At 38.0% G+C, this 20319-nt stretch overlaps 1 protein-coding gene across 5 annotated transcripts in view; it reads left to right on the top strand.

Annotated features, from left to right (window-relative positions):
• SCUBE1 (signal peptide, CUB domain and EGF like domain containing 1) overlaps window positions 1-20319 on the top strand; it is a 218861-nt gene that overhangs the window by 89001 nt on the left and 109541 nt on the right. For all 5 annotated transcript variants that reach the window (XM_063354685.1, XM_063354678.1, XM_063354669.1 and 2 more), the window contains exon 5: window positions 18855-18980. In XM_063354685.1, coding sequence (XP_063210755.1) covers window positions 18855-18980 — 126 coding nt within the window. The remainder of the gene's footprint in view (window positions 1-18854; window positions 18981-20319) is intronic.

Raw genomic sequence — 20319 nt, 5'->3', positions numbered from 1 at the left:
TTTGGGAGGAAATACTGATGGATTCCCTAGATGTAGTTTTTGCACATTCTGAGTGAAATAGATTTGTCAGCTTTTCCACTGTATTTTGTAATTTGTAGGTCTAGGTGCTAAGTCTTTTGCCAATCAGCATTTTGTTCTGCTGCACCAGTATATTGCACTTAGAAATTTTTCATTTTCATCAGAAGTAGTCTTGACATGTTTATTCCCTTTACTGCATTTCAGACCTTCTTAGAACCAGCAGGTTTCTTCAGTGTTACACGTTGCACAGGACAAGAATATCATAGTTTAACTGAATTGAACACAGTAATTTACATGCTGGACAGTATTTTTTTAAAAAAACTGTATTCCTTTGAAACAAATAATGTTTTCATTGATTGTCATGTGCTAGACTGTTGTCTTAGCCAGACACATGCACACAGATCCACTTGCTGTCTTTTTCTAGTCTCTTAGTCATATGACATATGTTCAGTAATATTTTCTGACAGTTTGTTCATGATGTCCAAGTCTTTTTTTCTGTTTGCAGTATTAGAAGACATGGATCTGTTGGAGTACGTCCAGAGAAGGGCCACAAAAATGATCAGAGGGCTGGGGCACCTTTCCTATGAGGAAAGGCTGAGAGAGTTGGGGTTGTTCAGCCTGGAGAAGAAAAGGCTCCGGGGAGACCTTATAGTGGCCTTCCAGTACCTGAAGGGGGCCTATGAGAAAGCTGGGGAGGGGCTGTTTGCAAGGGCATGTAGCGACAGGTCGAGGGGCAATGGCTTTAAACTAGAGCAGGGTGGGTTTAGATTAGACATTAGGAAGAAGTTCTTTACAGTGAGGGTGGTGAGGCACTGGAACAGGTTGCCCAGAGAGGTGGTGGAGGCCCCATCCCTGGAGACATTCAAGGCCAGGCTTGATGAGGCTCTGAGCAACCTGATCTAGTTGAAGATGTCCCTGCTTACTGCAGGGGGGTTGGACTAGATGATCTTTAAAGGCCCCTTCCAACCCAACAGATCCTGTGATTCTATGAAGAGTTGACGGGTCATTCGGGCTTTTTGCCACAGACTGTATGAATCTAACCAGAAGACAGACTGCCTTCCTTCTCACCCATGACAGCCTATAGAAGTGTCTTGCTTTATTTTATCCAAAATGGTTATACTGTTTCTATTTTGTCGGTCATCTGTCCATAGAGTCAGAACCAAAGATGGCTGCGATGCTGAAGCAGTTTTTGTGTATGAGACATAAAATGACACGATAGCTGGCTGTTGTCCAGCATAGTGAGTGTATTTAATCATCTTTCAAAAAGCATTCGCCTGACATTATGTTGGAAAAGTTGTAGTTCACCAACAAGCATTCTAAGAGGTAGTGGTAATCGAGGTATAGTCACATTGTCTCTGTGCATTTAATGTTACATGTCCAAGAGAGATTCTGACTTCTAGGGGAGTTTATTTCTCTCCCTGAACCATACAGGGAGAATACAGATACTGGATTCTTAATTTAGGCAGAAAGTATTTGAGATGGATTGTAAAAATACAGACTTCCCACTTTCACATCCCTTAGTTTCTTCAGTTACTTCAGTTACTACTATAATCAGTTACTTCAGTTACTACTATAATCTAAGCAGTCTCAAATGTGGGTTTATTGTTTGTTCATGTAAGATGCAGATGGTTTAGAGATTTCTGGGAAGCGGTATTTTTGCTGTGAGAAGTAGCATTTAAAATCGCTGACTTAACTGGCCTTACTATGAGAACAATGCTATTAAATTTTCTTCAAACTTCTTTATTATCTTTGGAAAACTTTTAAAGATATTGAAAACAGGCACGATTATCAAGAAGCAATCTCAATAATGCTAGAGAACTCTGGCTAGATTAGGTGTGTTTCCTGGTTTGGGTTTTCTCTTTGACACTGTTGCTATAGCACTGATTCTTCATGTCACTGCATGGCATAGGTATGCACATTAATTTATCCTTACTCCTAGAAAATGAAGTTTAACACTTGAGGCCTTTGACCTTAGCTGAGAGGGTGAGAAGTTACTTCACGTCTTCAGTTTTAAACTCCAAAAGGTTCTTATAGAACCAAAGAAGTTGTCAATATGAAACTAAATATAATACTTTCAATTGATAACAGACCTGCCCACAACTTTTTTCTCTTAAAAATGTACCTATGCAGAGCTTATCATTAAAAAATAAGTTTTCACAATTTGCACTAAATAAGCCATGACAGATTATCACAATGCCTGTCGCATAATTTTCAGTGACAGCAATAATGTTAATTTATACAGTGTGGCAATAAATTAATCTATTGTATAATTCTCGTAGAAGCAATAGCTGCAGTAAACATTCAGAAAGGAGACAGTATGTTTAGTTTGCATCATCTTAGAAGAAGGAACCTGTATAATTTTCTGTTCAAACAAGTGGTTTCATTTAGAACAGGCATTTCCTACACTTTCCAAAGAGACTTCTAGGATGGTTCGTGATCAATGACCAGAAAATAACTTTCCAATCAGTTTGATTTTTTTTCCTGACATTAGCAGCTTAGGACCCTTAGTGCAATCAAGTTCATGACAGTTTTCTTTTCTGTTCTAATGGAGATCCCTTCCTAGCTAATCCTTTAATAAGGAAAAATGGTGGTGGTTCTGTGCTGAGTAAAAAGATTGCCAGTGGTTATTGCATTGTACTATAGCTTTTGGTTCTGAAAGCTCTTGCAACATCATAAATTCCATGTAGAGAGCAATGACTCTTCTAAATTATCAATCTTCGATTACTCAATGTTTCATTAAAAAACCCTATTTTTTAGGACCGTAAGTACAAATGTCATCTTAGAAAAACACATTAGTGCAAAGCCTCTTACAAAGTACTATTTATTTATAAGATTATGCGGTTTTTACCTAACGTTAGTCTGATTCCGTATTATTTCTTATGCTGTTGACATTAATAAAACTTGCATGCAAGAGAGAAGACCCGGAAGACAAGAGTCAGGGTCAGAAGTAACATAGCAACCCTCTCAGTACTTATGAAATCTGGCAATTACCATAACGGAGAAAAAAAGTAGAGTGGCTGCCAATAGGGTTTCACAACAGTAGATGGAAGGAAAATCTCTGTCCTTTTGCTCATGCCATGAAGTTGAAGATGGAAACTCAGTGGCATCAGTGTGGAGCAGCAATGTTATAAATAATGTAAAATGGCTTCATAGTGCTGGGAAGCTCACAGTTATTAGACTGGGGTAGTACAAATCCTAGTTAGCATATGTGCCAGACCTATAAATTTGTGTGCCTGAGTTGTGAAGGCGAGGTCATAAAAGCAGCTTCACAGAAGAATTGCAGGCATAGGGAAAGGAGAAAGGCTTCCTGTAGCATCTCTGAGGGGCTTGAGGGGTGCTGTCCCAGTTTTGCTTTCTGGCACCCACCACTTGGCCTATCTTCTTCATTCCTTTTGGCAGAACAAGTTCTACAGAAAAAAGGAGGGTGGCATTTCCAGTCCAGTAAAGACACACATCCTAAAGTAGCATTGTGTTCTCTTCCTTGGCTGGCCAAGTGAGGTAGCTGGATTTTGTTGTGCATATGTTTGGTTTAATTCAGATTATGATACCCTGTAATTTTTAAGGATGTGGATTACCATCAAACTAGATTTTTAAATTTGAAGTCAGGCCTAAGCACATGGTCTTTGTCTCCTTTATTGTTTCAATGAGTGTAGAAAAAAGCGCATCAGTGATACCCAAAAACAATATACAACATCTATTAGAATGGCATACAACTCACACGCTGTGGCAGCTTTCCAGGTCCACAAATTATTCTAAATTATGGTAATAACACAGGTGGTTATAGCTTTTTTTTTTTTTAATAAGAAACTTATTGTTAAACACAGAAAGAACTTAACTTCATAAGCACTCAAGAATGCTAAGCTCATCTAATATAGCACCTGGATCCTGAAACTCCTGTTTGTATCACAGATTGTTTGCCCAGTACTTTGCTTCTGAATGTACAGAGTTTCCACTGTTACGCTTTGCTGGATATTGATAATGATGGTCCTTATGCCAATGGCAGAGAGGAATGCTCATAATGTTTCTTTGGTGTGATGTCACCCCACAAGCAGCCTGGTTATACAGAGCTGTGGTGAGAAAGATTGTAGTAGATTAAATCAAACCTTCCCACAAACTCTATTAGAGATGCTGGAAAACATACATTTTCTCAAGCCAAGAACTTCAGTGGAATGCAAGCAATTGTCATATAATGTCATTGAGGAACATGGGGTAAAACTGAGTGGCACACCTTTTTCTGATAAGCCTTAAGGCTGTATTCATTGACTCCCTCTATCTGCTGTCTTTTCCATTCGTTGGTCTATTATCCCACTTTTTCTGTGTTTTTTTTTCCTATTATGCTAGGTCTAAGGAATTTAATTTACTGGTCTGTTCAGCACACTGCCTTCTCTATTCCATATCCACACTAGATCACTTCCAGGACTTCGTCAAAAACAGCTTTGCCTTTCTTCTCTTTATGGGACTTACCTTTCCTTCTCCAGCATGGGACTACGACCCAAGACACCTTCTCTCCTGATTGCTTATATGCTGTGTGCCAACATTATTACTTATGTTCTCTATGGGCCTCTGTCCAAATCCTCTGACTCAGTGGCAATGACTGAGTGACCCTTCGTTCCTGTCTAGCCTCCTTCATCTCCTCATTCTGCCTCTTCCCCAGGACCCATCTCTCATCTGCTTTCTTCATCTGAGCAATGCCTGTGCACCCACAGCTTTCATTTTTCTCTCAGACAAGGATCTGGCAAGTTCCTTAACAAAGATGTGTCACAAAAAATCTACCCTGTTACCTACGTGGTGAAAAAAGAGCAACTGTAAAACATGCTAGATTTTGTTGTGCGGGTTGTGGCCAGAAATATGTCACTAAAGCTTTTCAGTGCTATCTTTGAAAACATTTTAAAGGTACTTTTGTGACTTAAGTGTAGGGAAAATGCACCCATTCAAGTAGAAATGGTGGTGATGTAGAGGTGGATGGATTCTTGCAGAAGCCATGAAAACAAGTTTAATTGGGATATGGCATGATGTAGTTTGCTTTTTTTGTGATGGTCTGCCTTTTGCCACAGTGGAAGTTTTATTTATTCTAATAGCCACAAAGGCACACTTCTGGGTTCATCTTTAGGTGTCCATTCTGCAGGCATCCCTAAAATGGAAAGATCATTCTCTTTTGAGAAGCACCAATAGTATTCAGAATATGTTAGCAAAGAGGAGTTTAGATTTTGACTTCATTCCTTCTGCTTTTCCATTGATAAGTAGTACAATTTTACATGATCAAGTGGAGGAAATTCCATCTGAGGATTCAGGGGACAGAAAAGAGAATGATTTAGCTGATGCCTGATTATTGTAAGGAATTTATTTATTTTTTTAAATTACTGATGAAAGATAATAATGTTTTAAGCAGTGGCATATCTTTTTAAAATGTCTCATGTCAGGAGATTTTTTTCTCTCTTCAGAATAAAAATTAAAGAAGCTTTTCTCAAAGATCTGTGCTAGAATGTGTTCACATTGAAGTGACCCTTATGTATTGCACGCATTCTGAGGTAACCTATAAACAATTAAAATTTCTAAATGCCCTTCCAGTCACAGAGTCCAACAGAGTTAAGAAACTGTTGCTTAACAAAACACATGTACATTTTTAATACTTACTCCATAAATTAAGCATATAAACTTCCAATGGCCTTTAAAGTATCTCGGAGGAGTTCAAGAGACACTCACCAATTCATCAAAACCATTGGTTTGTTTTGTTGACAACCATGCAGGAGTGTTGATCTGAGGGACCGGTAAAGTGGGAATTGCCTTTCAGCTTTCAGCCTCTGAAGTCCAGCTAGGAAATTACAAAAGTAGACTTTTTCTTTCCAAGTGTCAGGCAAACCAGAAGGGAAAAAAATCATAACATTTCCTTCCAAGAATTTGTCTTTTATTCCTTTGGCTTCAGAGATAAAGGGTAATGTTTGGATACTGAGAAACAGATTTCACTAATTTTTGTTTTCTGGGGAATTTGGTGAATAGCCCCTCATAAGCTGAGTTAGCCCATTAGCTGCCCTATTAAAGCCTTTCAACAAGAGCTTTCTAAACAATTCTTAGATGTGTTGAAATCCAGACAGAATGTGGAAGCTTTTTCCCCATGAAGCAGAACCCAGTCAGTGTTAGCATTTAGGTGGAACTGAATAGCGGAGTACTTTGAAACATTGCAGAGGCTCTAAAACAGAAAGGAAAATAATTGGTTCCCGCCATCTCCATATGTTGTTATCTTTGCTGGCTTACAATTCCTTTAGAATTTCCACAGTAACAAGTGGAGAGCTGAAGGCGCTATCCAAAATGAGCAAACGTTATCTCTCACTTTAGAGATGGAGAGACAGAAGCAGTGACAAATCAAAGGACAAAGCAAGACAATAATGTGTTCAGGAAAAGAATTCAAACATCTTGAATTCCCTTTCCTAACTAGCTCAGACTTGCCATTGTAAATGCGGCCGTGTGGTTAAGCTGTTAACTTTTACGCATAGACTATTCTTGTTCATCTAAAGAGTTTGGAACTGCATCATCTTAATAAATTTTCATTTTACTGCTTTAAACCTGCTTGAAGTTTCCTGCTACATATCTTTGCTGTCATTAATCTAAACAGCCCTTTGGTCTGACTCTGTAGGACATATGTGTCTGAGCTTACCAACTCCTGTTCTCGTCTCCAGCTTGCACGCTTCAGCTGCCTTCAAAATTTGTCACTCCTTTCTTCCTTTCCTCCACACTTCTCTCTTACTTGTGTTCCTTTTACTACATAGAGAGAAGGAAGCAGGAGATTTTCCCATCATCATCCTCAGCCTCTGACCCTAGTGTTGGTGTGTGAGGAAAGGACCAAAAGTTATAAACAAGCCATTGCACAACAGGTTGACCTTCACTTTGTGTAGAAAACACCAAGCAGCACATTCAGAGCTCCCATTTGCACATTGCCCATCAGAGTCAGGACAAAAGCGTAATGTTTCAGAAGGGCCCTCTGATTTTATGTTACATGACTCTTAAAAGTCCCTGCAGTCAAATCTTGCTTTGGTTAAGGTTCCATTATTTATGAACTGACTTTGTGTAGTAAGTGTACCTACTGTTTTGCTTTGGCCTGTGGGGTTTTAAACTTAACAGTGTTTTACAACTGTTTTGTAACACATCTAGTGTAGAAATCCTGTTTTCCCCCATTCGTACAAAATCAGAATAGCTTCCTGTTATTATACTACTTACAGAGCCAAACTTTCCCACCACAGACAACTTTAACCTGCTGGTTTGAAATTTGAATTGATTCTGTCACTAATCTAGTTGCGTTTGATATGAGTCTTTTAGGTGAATGTGCAGTGTTCTTTAAATTTAATTGCAGCAGATGTTTCTTTGCGTTTTCTCTCCCCCATTTCAGTCTGGATTTTAGTTGTTTTTCCTTGGAAAGGTACATGAAAGGGAAATCCTTGTATAGTCAAATGTTTGTTTTACCATCTAAAGCTTGCAAAGGGTCCTTAGCCTGGGCTGATTTCTTCTTGAAGAGCGGTAATTATTCATGGAAAGAAAAAAAAAAAAAGCCTTTGTCACTAATAGGCTTCTTGGTGCTTCTTGTAACAGTCTTTATTATTCCTTTCTACATAATTTTCTATTGATGAGGTGAAAAAAAGGCTTCCTCTGCTGTTGAGAGAGAAAAGGTAATTGTTCTTTTTTCACATTTACCAATGCTTGTTGCGTTCCTTATGTGTTTAAAGGACAAGGATGCAGAAAATGATGTTATTGATGGCATCACCATGGCAACAGTTCTTTGGAATAACACATTCTGGCATTGTTATTCTGCACACACAAAAAAAGGGGGACTTTCTTTTAAGCACAAACAGATTGTGCCCCTTTTAAATGCACCCATGAACTTTGCTTTTCTGAAGATTTACAGACTGGTTTGGGGCAGAAAGGATTCTGACATCATTTACCTCTCTGTGTACATCACATTATGGTGTTAAAAAAAAAACCACTTTGAAAAAGCCAATGGTTTAGAGAGACGCAGTATGGGAAGGATACATAAACATTTCTTTGATCAGAAAGACAGAAAAACTTGAAAGAATTTTGAAATTTATGAGCTCTAGCACCAGACCCACTAAATAATCAATCAAGAGACAGCGGAGAATGGAGGAGCCAAACACTCTGAGCTTGCTAAAGTAGTTATTTAGATATGACAATACTTCAGATAACTTAGCTTTTACCCCAGCCACTACACACATCTTAAAACATTTTGATAGGCAATCGAATTGCCCACTCACACGGCAGTTTGCAAACATATATTTTGCCTTTCATATTCAGTCTTCCATTGTCCTCAGGTATCAACAGTCTAGCTAGAATAACACTGTAGAAGTGATAGCATTTTCTAAGTTATAGTATCATTTTATTCTCTCTTGACTCCACTGCAGTTCTGAGTTGGATTACTTTATTTCTCTGATACTCATCAGTGAAATATATATGCGGTTTTACAAAAAAAAAGAAGGGAATGTTTTGAAATTGGGAACAAATTTTAAATCCATTCTGTACTCTGTCATGCTGTTTCTGGCACACTAGAGTACACCTTCCAGTTTGACTTCCTCAAGGGGCAAACTATTTCTTGCACACCAGTGGTGCATGGAAGTGGGCTGTACAAACCTTGAAGTTTGAGCACAAGAAAGTTTTGCACCTAAAAAGAACTTGTGTTGTGTACAAACATACTACTTAATTACACCCACAGTCTCATTTTTGAGAGAAACTGGTTGACTCAATGGCTCCAAAAATACTGTTAAAATTTTGGTTCCAGGTTGTATGTGATTTTTCTGAAAGTCACCACAGCTGGTGGAAATCAGCTGTTTTGTTGTTAGACAATAATTTAGACCATTGGATTTTTCTACTGTCAAAATGTTGATGGAAATGTGAAGCTCTGGGGAAAAGAGCACAGCTGCATATGGATGTTGCTTCACATTCAGCTCTTTAGAGCTGGAGCGACCCCAAAAAAACTAAACAGGAGGCCTGAAACTCTATTGCTTTATCCCTTGTCTTTGAGAAACATGACCACCTTTGTGCTACATGGTCATTTCTGCACAGGGGCAAGTCTAAAATTCCTTAACATCATGGTCAGTGTTTTATTTTGTAAGGAACAAAATAGCAGAATGAGCCTTGAACCTTGGTCATATTTAGCCCTACAAAAATGGTAGGCCTGATGTAAGATAATAATTTGATCCATGTTCCGTATTTACGTGTAGAGCAGTGGACAATGTCTGCTGTAAAGCAGACAGACATACAGCATTATATATAATTACAAATATTCATTATATATATAAATTTGTACATAGATAACTATACATATATCTATAATAGTATATAATATATACAGTTATATATAATATAATGTATCATTTTGCTAATTGGTCCTACAATGTATTTTCTGTTTATGTAAAAAAGAAAATAAGAAAAAAATCTATTGCATGTATGAAAATTTTTCCAGCCATCAACATCTAGAAATATCTTTACGTGTTGTGTTCATGGTAACAAAATAATCTTAGCAGCATAGCAAAATTAGTATCAGATTTCTTCAGACAACGTTGTCTCATTTGGGGTGTATTATGCCTTAGAAAGATAGTGCCTATAAGTCGAGGCCACGGGAGACTGTTGCGTCCCTGAAAAAGAATTTGAGGTGTGAGAATATTCCCAATGCAGAATAGGTATTGCTGATGTCATTCTTCCACTTGGAATTTGAAATTACCCACATCCAGGGCCCTTCATCATTGGTTGGTTCCATGGGGAATGAAGTGTCATAGTTAAAGCTTGGTAGGAAAACAAAAAAAGAATCTGTTTCATCCTGCTTCTTTGTAAGGTTTACTTACTACACAGCTTTCTTAAATAATGGAGTCAGAAAGTAAACCTGATAAATATCTCTTCTTGCTTTAAAGGTACTGATCAAGCACATATTTATTTTATGTTTAATTATATGATGTTGCAAGAAGTTGTAAAATTTTCCTGGGAAGAGTTTGGGATGTGAAGGAGTTCCTGCAAAACAAAGTGTTGTTGAAATGTTTACTGTTATTCTATCTATTTGAATATATGCTATGTGTCTGAAAAAGTGCCCTAGAAATACTTATTTTTAAAATATTTTATTAGAAATACTTATTTCTGGAAACCAAGGCTGTCTCATGTCAGCTGTTCAGATTTCAGAAGGAAAAAAATACACGATTTTAGGATTCTTTTTTTTCATCCCATCATCCCATCTCTTGCCTTATCTTTATGCAAATAATACTATAATGATTTAAAATTTGGTTAGACACGGTTCAAAACCTTCTCATGAAACGCTACTGAAAAGATGTATGTTCAATACAATGATTTATTTATATTTGTGGAAAGTGTCTGCTTTCTGAGATTATTTTAAGTCTTTATATTGAAGGACTAAAAACTTTGCAACATCTTTATGAGAAGTTTCACTTGGTAGAGGTGGAGAAATTTTGTTTAAACACTCAGTTTTCCTGTGAGCCGGGATGGAAAAAACATTTTCTTGACATTATCTGGTCTAATGCCCTACAATCTTCCCATGTTATAAATAGGTACTTTTTATCCCTCAAGAGAATCTTTTAGGAGTGAGCCAGGTTTTCATATCTCTAGTGTCCTATGAGGCCCAAAGGCCTAGTATTCTAAAAAATGACCTGGGAGTTTCTCATTTTTGAGACAACTTGGGACTTCTTTGTACTTACTGAACTCCTCCATGTGAGGATATTTGAGCATGCCTTGATGTTGTCATTTGCTAGCTCTGCTGTAGCACCACTTCTCTGGGGGCCAGGATATCAGAACTACTCAAGGTTTATTAGTACATTAGAATTATGACAGCAGTGGTGAAGACCCAAACAGAGAAAGCTCATTCCTCAGCTATGCCTCCTGCATAGCCTTGTCTGCCCTCAAGGTCAACTCCATCTGCCAAGGCACTTTGTGTGGCAGTGACTGCCTGAAAACCAACCTTTTCTTTTGCTTTGCTTTACTGTTTAAGATTTCAAGATGAAGCAAACTTAGAAGCAGATCATAGTAGAGTTGACTGGGTTTTGTCTTACTTTCCTTTCTTGTCCTTATCTTTCTTTTCCCCTGCCATGTATTTCTCTTTGTGTGAAATCAGTGGTAATGTCAGGTGCCAAGTAGATACTAGCAGAGACTGTGAGCCTTGATTCTGCCGGAGCAGCAGTAACACACTTTCCCTGGGCTATCTTGCTGAATTTTCTTTGATATAAACCATATCTATGTGTGAGAAGGTAACTGTACTCCATATCCCCACAGAGACTATTGGAAGGGGTTTCAGTGAGCACCAACTTCTACTGGTAGCTCTGCAATGTGGGAACTACACTGAGATTGCCAAACTTCTTTCATGTGATCAACCAAAAAGCCATCACACAATCATAAGCTGGTCACAATCAACCTGGACTGGATTTCAGCCAGTCATTCTTATTCTCTGTTCTTGGCTTCACAGGAATCGCTGATGTTCTCTGGAAATTTTTGAATCTATTTCCTTTCCCTACCTGCATGGTTTTTCTGCTAAATTAAACTTGGTCTGTTCACTCCCATCATTCACTTAATCTTTCTATCCTCTTTTCTGAAATTACAGTACCTTTACAGAATTTCAAAGCTTTGCTTTTACTGCTGACAGAATGAAGTTATATTTCTGACACATGCCTATTTCTGAATCTTAAGACAAAACCCCTCTTCAGGGATGGATGACACATGCGGTTTTCTGGCTGCCACTCAGAGCAGGAACATCTTGTCAGATATCAGACTGCAAGCCTGCCTGCTGAAGATGCTGTCTTTTTAAAGCACGTTTTATATCCAAACTGAAAACACATGTAATTGCTAAACAAACTTGAATTTGTTTATTTTGTAATATACCAGCAGCTGTTTTCTTGAATGATGTCCAGCATTTCTCCAGCCAACCTACTTAATAGCATAGAATTCCGTTTCCTTGGGTCAGTTTGCCTGCTTTATTTGTTTTCTTTTCAACCTCTGTTGGGGTGAGTTGTAGCCACTGAAACAACTGTATTTTCCTGAAGCTTTATGCAGAACCCAGCAACTTATTTCAGGAATGAAGATGGAAAGAAAGTCTGTGTTCGTTCAGTTAAGAATATGAAAAACGTTAGACCATGACATAGCTTATTACATTTCCGTCATACTCAATGCAAGGTTTCTCACTTAGCTCTAGTGGTCTATTCCCAGCTGGGTGCTTTGTACCTACGATGTGATCGGCTGAGGAAGGGTAGCTGCCTCAATCAGTTAGTTTTATCCTCTGTTTTTCTTGCTGAAGAGAGCAAATCTTGGTCAGGGTTTTTTATTCTCATGTGAGGACATACTTTTTTTGAGGTGAGCTCAGCCAGACATTCCTCACATCCCAGAATCAGGACCTTATTAGTGAGCCAGAATTGTCCAGAAGATCTGATGCAACTGTGCAGTATAAAGGTGAAGGTCAGATCCAGGCCGTTGGAAAACAATCCTTTGGCTTCAGTGGAGCCAAGATCTGACCATATGCATTTGTTGACTGTAATTGGATTGCTTAGCCAAATGTGGATATTCATCACTCTTCTGAAGCATACAAGATGCTGGAGTTAGAAGGCCAAAGTAGGGACATTTGCAGGTGGAGGTAGGGAGCTGCTTTCCACAAGCCAGCCAAAAAGTTATCAGTGTGCTTTTTCTGGATAGTCAACCATCTAACTGCATTTATATGACCAAAATTTGCATCCATAATGTAACATTTGGCTTGAAACAGCCATCTTTCACTTTCACTAACATCATAGTGTGTTACACTTACACACTAACACTTAGTGTGTTTTGTTTGGCCTCCATTCCTAACAGTAAAACAAAAACTCTGGGAGAGGAGTTGTTTCTGTCAGTCTTCTAAATTGCTTGGTCATTGACCAGTGTGTTTTATTGTAGTGCTGTAATTTCTCACATGAATTTTTAAAAAGAAAATAAACAACAACAAAAAAATCCCACTATGTTAGTAGTTTAGTGAACAACTAAAATGAGAATGCTTGTTTCCTCTTGTATTCTTTCCTCTCTCTGCTGCCGAAGATATATTTCCCTCTTTCTAGCATCAGGCATTGAGAGAATGACCGTAAGTGACAAACAGGCCATCTAAAGAGATTTACATGCTACGTTCTGCTTCTTACTATATAATTATTATAATTACAACATATTTGGTATTATTGTATTTTGCTATATGATACATACTGATACAGTTGAACTGTATCAACTGATTCTGATACAGTTGAACTCTACTGTTCCTTAAATTAGCAGTTCTCTAAAAGAGAAAAGTCCTGAAAGTCCTGAATACCACTGGTAGCAGTTTCGTAGCACCACATGGATGCCTTACCCAAGTAAAAGTAATTATCCCCTATAACTAAGATTGATGGAGAGAAACTAACCACAACAATTGCTTGGTTTTTATGTTACAAAGATTTATGCTTTACTTTACATACAGGGTATGTTCATAAAAAGTGTGTAAAACAGTTCATAAACAATTAAACACTGTGGCTTATCAGAGTCCAGCAATTCAATGACTTGCATATAACTTATATTTAATGTCTTTTAGCTCTTCTAGAAGTTACTAGAACAGAATGATACAAATTACGTGTGTTGTATGAATTTCTTAAATCAAGCCTACAGTGTTTTTTATAAGATTCATTTTTGTAATTAAATAAGTGTGAAACTGTCATAAGAGATTTCACTGTGTACGTAGTGCTAAAATTAACTTATTGACAAAAAGGAGAATCCAATTATGTAGTTTTGGGGATTGAGTATAAGTGATGCGTATGCTGCCGTCCATGTTAGTATGTATATATGGGTTAAGATCAAGATTCCTTGTATTTTCTTACCACATTCAAACACATATACTCTGACAATATTCTAGAAGTTATTACTATATCTTAGAAGTTATTACTATATCCTTGGTGCAATTTAAGCTAGTCTTTTGCAGATTGTGTTTGGAATCAGCGTGTTTATTTGGAAGTTATAAAAAATAGCAACAATATAAATACAGAGTAAGTGAAATACTGACAACATAGAGGATAATGTAAGCATATATTTACCTTTATTTATCTTTACCACAGAGTAAAATAATTGCTAGAAGTCTTAATTAAGATGAGAACAGGCAATGTTAATGAAAATAATGGCTGATCAGTACATTAGTTGTCACAGTCAGCCTGATTTAAGCACTTTCAGAGCCAGTGAGCTGAAAACATTTTTAGAGCATAATACAATGGAGAGGTCATTGTATCAGACCGAACATTTTTCAGAGCAGCACTATTAAGAGATTTGTGATAACTAGATGGCAGACTGGATTAATGTAGTAGACTCACGCCCAAATCTCTCCTAGGCCAGCAATAAAAATGAATGTGAATTGTGGGTCATCTAGCAATGTCCGCCACCCTCCAATGAACAATCTTTTGTAACTGAAAGTCAGAAAAAATTCAGGAATGCAACAGGAGAGAGTTTCTCAAGTCATATCTAAAACACTGAGAGAGGATTTAGTTTAATTAGATTAGTGTTTTCCTTTCTTAAGTGGCATTTCTCTTCCTGTTTATAATATACTTTTCACTGGATTCTGTTTTGCTGTCTTTTTGTAAGGTGAATTTGCCGAGAGTATGTCTGTGTTTGAAAAGTTTATTTCACTGTCTGCCAGCACTTCCAAAGACAACATGCACCCATTTTTGCGCTAGGCTTTAGAGACTAGCTGGAGTAGCAGCATATGTAATTGAGATACTGCTTTTATTAACAGTTAACGTGAAAAACCTAGAACCTTTCAATGTTGGACATTTTGGTGTCATGACAATAAAGTAAGGATTTTTTGGTGTACAGACTTCTCTTTTATCAACATTTAGTTTTTCCCTTGACCCACAGTCACATCAGTTCTAGAAGCTGGGACACACAGATCCCTGCAAAGAAACAAGAGAAGCACCTAATGTGCACATTAGGTGGCTTCAAAACCGGAGTGATGCAGTTGCTCACACAACGGGAGAAAGGGGGGCCACAAGGCTGTGTAGTAGAAGATGTTGTTCTGCAAATACTTTCTGGTCAAGGCTCAGGTGGAAGATCCATTGCCTGACATTTTGCCGAGGCTGTGCAACATACTGATGTAGAACTGCTGTGGGCATGTACTGTCTTGGAAACGGCCTAGAATAATTCCGTAGATGTTTCCCCACTCTTCCCTGGTTCTGCATTACATTAGTTGGCTCTAGGAAGGAGCAACATGTGAAGCACAGGGCACTCCTCTTGGTGCTGGGGCCCCTCTGCTGAGCTGGGGCTTACGGTGAAAAACCCCCGGAGGGAACACAGCATTTTTGCAGGAGCTGTGCCCTGCCCATCACTGGGGAGAGGAGCCTCCTGGCTGCCTGCGCATGGCAGTGCCAGCGGGTCTGGAAGCCCGCTGCCCGCCTCCCCTTTGGGTCTCCCTTTGTCCTGGGCATGGGGGGCTGAACGCCAAGGCCAGCACTGAAATGCTTAAGAAACATCCCCCTTTCACATCAGGGGAATTTTTCCCATGCTGTTATTCACACTCTTGTCTCCTTACGTAAAAAGTATGTGCGCATTAGGTGGCTGCTAAACATTAACTAAAATAAGGCAAGACTTTGTTTCTCAGGAGGTGATAGGGAGGGAAGATGATAAGTCAGACGTTTTACTACTTCTCTGATAGCAGGGTGGTGTGCAGTCAGCAGACCAGTGATTTTGCTACCAGCAGTGCACTCCATCCAGCTCCAGTATAAGAAAATATGTGTGAGGTGTTTTATGTATTTCTAGTTCGTTTTAGAGTTTGGACCACATCCTGCAAAAGGGAATACTGAACAAAGTTATTTTAGGAGTATTTTTCTCTCCCATTTATGTGAATTTTTGTAGCAATTAAACTAGTATTAGGAAGGCATTTAGCATATTTTTGTGTATTTTAGTGTGATTTATATGTTATATCGTAAAAGGTTGTTCAGTATTGTCTGAAGAATCAGCTTGCAAAAAAAGTACATCTTATGTATCAACAATGATTCATAAATCATCTGTGTATGTTGATTGATATAGAAGATGTCTGGCCAAATACTGCATTTGCTGAAAAAATAAAATTTGGAATGATGAAAACTATTTGCAAATTAACACAAATTTGTTTTAGATTACATTTTTAAACAAACCAAAGCATCTATTTGCTGACATTTTACTTAAATATTTTTTCAGGCCTAAACTTAAGTTTTGTTTAGGATTTTTTTGTAATTTAATTCTTAGGGATTTTGAAAAATACTAAAATATAAATGAGAAGTTTCAATGTGGATATGTTCCTGCTCTTGACTGAATAATAATGGTCTCTTATTTCACCAAAAAAACTTACACTTTCTGAAATAATCGTTTTCAGGCTTAGGAGATTTATATGGTGTTCTCCTCCAGCTAAACATGGAACTGAACTAGTTTTTCTGCAGCTTCAACTGTCTGATGAATACAACAACTGAAATGATTAATACAGTAGCTGAAATATTGTTGTCTTACACACAAATACCAGCATAAAATTATGCTTTGTCTTTCACTTTTGTTTCAAAATGTAATAATTCTGATCGTCGATTTCTCCCAATGTTTTTAGCAGTGCACAATTTCTGTCTTCCCAAGTGATTTTAACAATGGCAGATATTCAGTATCTGTAAGTAAACACTGAAAATCACTTGCTTCATTACACTTCTGGGCCATTAAATATCTTCTTTCATCTATCTAATTCCTCTCTTCTCATTGCCTCAGCCGTGTGACTCAATCAGGCATGTGTTATCTTTCCCAGATCCTTTTCTGAACATAGCGTAGTGTGCAGGAATGCAGTTTGTCAAACACATTGTGTCTGAAATCCTTTGTTGGGAGAAGTGGGGAGAAAGAGATTATAAAATGCCTCAAAAGCTTCAATAAGGTCGTTCCCAGGTTTCTTATATCTGTTCAGACAAACAAAACATTCATACCTCTCTTAGATGTATAGGATGGTATGGTATGGTATGGTATAGTATAGTATAGTATCGTATGTATTATATCTTCCAGTAGCATCTGTTATCCAGGCTGCAATTTACAGAGAATATTTTTTTTTTGTGCTTTGGCAAGTTTTTAGACTCATCAAGGCTAACACAGAGGGGAATTTGGAAGAAATACATCTGTTGTCTATAACGTTGGTTTTCTAGGCGGTGAGATTTAAGATCCTGGTATTTTTTGTAGGAGAGATGAACAAAAATACCCACTCGGACTGGTGATGTGTGTTTTTCATTGCTCTGCTAATATAAACCTTTCTGAGGTAAAGTCAAACAGTGCAAATAACTTCTGAAGCTGTTAGCTTCTGTCAACCTGAGGGAACCTCTGACTGACTTTCTGTAGCGTTTCCTCCTCAGAATTTTGTACACAAAGTTTCTTAGTAGCTGTCTCATACGGTAATTTGTGTTCAATTAAAAGCTCTTTTGTATGCAGAAAAGCTTTTGCTCAAATTCATCATAAAGCCTTGACACTTGAAGTATTCGACAGTGTGAGACCAGCCTCACCCTAAAGGCAGTGTGTGTAGATGCCAGAGGTAGCAGGTACATTCTTGTAGTTTCTGTAAGAATAAAAAAGGGAGGGCAGTGATTGTTTCCACTTTTGGAAGCAAAAACTTTGCAACAGCCCTGAAAAATCATTTATTTACAGTACATTGTTACTGTGGGTTTTTAGTTGAACATTTTACACTGGAGTCGTTTTGAGAAATTAGCCTAGAATAGGTAGGAATAGCCATGTTAAAAAGTGACAGATGAGCTGCTGAGTCTACACTGATGTTGCATGCACCGGTGTTTTGGGGAATACATGCTGTTTTCATGGTTGTAAGCTGAGTTACGCTGTGAATTCTGTCAGTGTACTCTGAGAGAATTTGTCTCTCCTTTCCAGGTCAGATATCCAAGGGGAAGTCTGGGAAGGCTTTGTAATGCAAATGTACCTAGCCTTCCTTCACACAAGGAATGCTAGATGCTGACCCATAAGGACTGAGTTCAAGATTTCTGTGAATATGTGGGATTTAAATTAACATGGTAATGAAAGCCTCTAAGAGCATACGGCGCATTAAGTATCTAAATCACTTACATGGTTTAGAAAGCTAAAATTGGCCCTGTGATGATTAAGAGAAAGCTGGTTGATACCGCTTCTTGGCATAAACGTGAACAGGAGTCCACCCATGGCGCTTGGACATTTGTTGAACAGCTGGTATGTTTTGTTTAATATAGTCAAAGAGAAAAGTGGTAGTAAGTTTGTTGCAGGTGGGCTGCGCTTATGGTAGATGACACAGATAATTGAGATGTATAACAAATATCGAAGAAACAGATCTAAGCAAAAATGCTCAGATATAATCTTTGGTAGATTTTGTGTGTTAGAAAATATAAAGCACGTTAACAGGTAAATAAAAATGCACCAGGCAGTAGCAACCATTAAATTTATACAAGGGAAAAATAACAGTGAGCGCAGTTATTCAACTCTGATAATCACCTGTGGGACAGACAACTTCCTGGAGTATCCTTTAAGTCCATGATATTTTCATGAAAGATTAGAATATGGATATGGAATAGGGAAATCACAAATCCTGGGTTTCTACATGCAGCAGAGACATCCTATATTCCACGGTAGTACTTGTTATATCTGCCCCAGAGGATGTTTGTCCTTTATTACACTGTTTTGTTAATTGTATACCTCTTTTTAGCTGTGTTCTTTTGCCTTGTAGAACACAGCCCACGTGCAAAATAAAAATTACAATTAAAATTATGGGGGGACTGGATGTGTATAATTATTTGTGATTTTATTTCAGTACTAATATTTTCCATTTTTCTTTCTTTTCTTTACAGAGGGTATGAACTGTATGAACAAAGATCATGGGTGTGCACACATCTGCCGGGAGACGCCCAAAGGTGGGGTTGCCTGTGAATGTAGGCCTGGCTTTGAACTTGCCAAAAACCAGAAGGACTGCAAATGTAGGTAGATGAAGATTAAATTTCAAATGCCCCAAAATGTCTTATTTTCTTCGTTGTTGTTATTTTCCAGAAGCCAAGAAATCAACTTTGTTTTGGCCAAAGGTGATTTGTAATTTTAATAATGTGGTTTTTGCTGTAGAAGGTGTACTTGGGGACGGGTAATAGGGATTGAATAACAGAATGTTGTCAGCGATTCTGTTAGCAAAATGGTAACAACTTTTCTACTTTCCTATGAATGCAGAAAAGCGAGGGCTCAATTTAATCCGGGCTTTCCTTGTAAAGCAAAACAAATAAAGCATAGAGGATTCTGGCTTGCAGTATTTTGAAGGCCCACAATGATACATGCATTGATAAATCTACTAATGGATTTAATGATAAACCCACTAGAGCTATCAAATTAAGAGTGTTAATTCCTCTTTTTTAAAGGATAGAAATGTTTGCTCTAGTCCTGATTCCATTGTACACAGTCTACTTTTCTTGTTATTACTTGGAAAACATGTAGCTGTATCATGTATCCTGTTCTTCAAAGAAAAACGCCAAGTAATGTCTTCTCGAAGCTGGGATGCAAAAGATACAGATATTCAGTAGCCCACAAAATTGGAAATTGTTCTGTACAGGTCAAAATAATTGACCCTCTGTAGCTCAGCACCATCAGCTGAAAGCTTCCGAATTGCATGGGAGTCTTTCTCATGGCTTCAGTGAGTGTTAGATCTGACTCCAATAGCTTGCTTTCTTACCTGGTAGCTTTGTGAGAGACAAAAAAAAGGAAGTGCAATAAAACAACATGAAATATGTTTTGTGCTAGGCACGGGGCCGGTATTTTTGTGATAGCCATTCTCCCATTTCAGCTTTTTTTCTTCCTGAGATCTGCACTGTACAAACATGCTTAGATGATACTAGCTCCCAAGTACAAAGTCACCTTTGAATATCATCAAGAAATGCCACAGGATATTGTACAGCCTGATTGCTCCTCAGTATAAGGAGGCTACACAGGGCCAAAGGCAAAAGCATGGACAAAAATTGCCTTTATGGTAATTTTCATTCTCAATGTTTATGAGAAGTGAACATTGCGTGCTGTTAATTACGGTGCAGCACCAGCTACATCGGAGCTACATCGGGGCCACATCATGTTGTTTATTATTTGTTTCCACAAATTTGTACATTCCTTAGGAATTACATTATCCTTTTTCAAAGTGAGATGGTGATAAGAGGTTCAGAGCCTTTTCTAGAGCAATATTTCTAAATGCCTCAAGGTTTAATAGAGGAAAAAACTTTGATTTATTCTGTGCCCTATGGTTTGCAAATTGTAGTGGGAAGTATAATGAACTTTTGCTGACAG

The sequence above is a fragment of the Chroicocephalus ridibundus genome, chromosome 1, assembly GCF_963924245.1.
Source record: "Chroicocephalus ridibundus chromosome 1, bChrRid1.1, whole genome shotgun sequence".
NCBI classification, from domain to species: domain Eukaryota; kingdom Metazoa; phylum Chordata; class Aves; order Charadriiformes; family Laridae; genus Chroicocephalus; species Chroicocephalus ridibundus.
The sequence above is the reverse complement of the archived record's forward strand: the minus strand, read 5'-3'. Positions and strand labels throughout refer to the sequence as shown.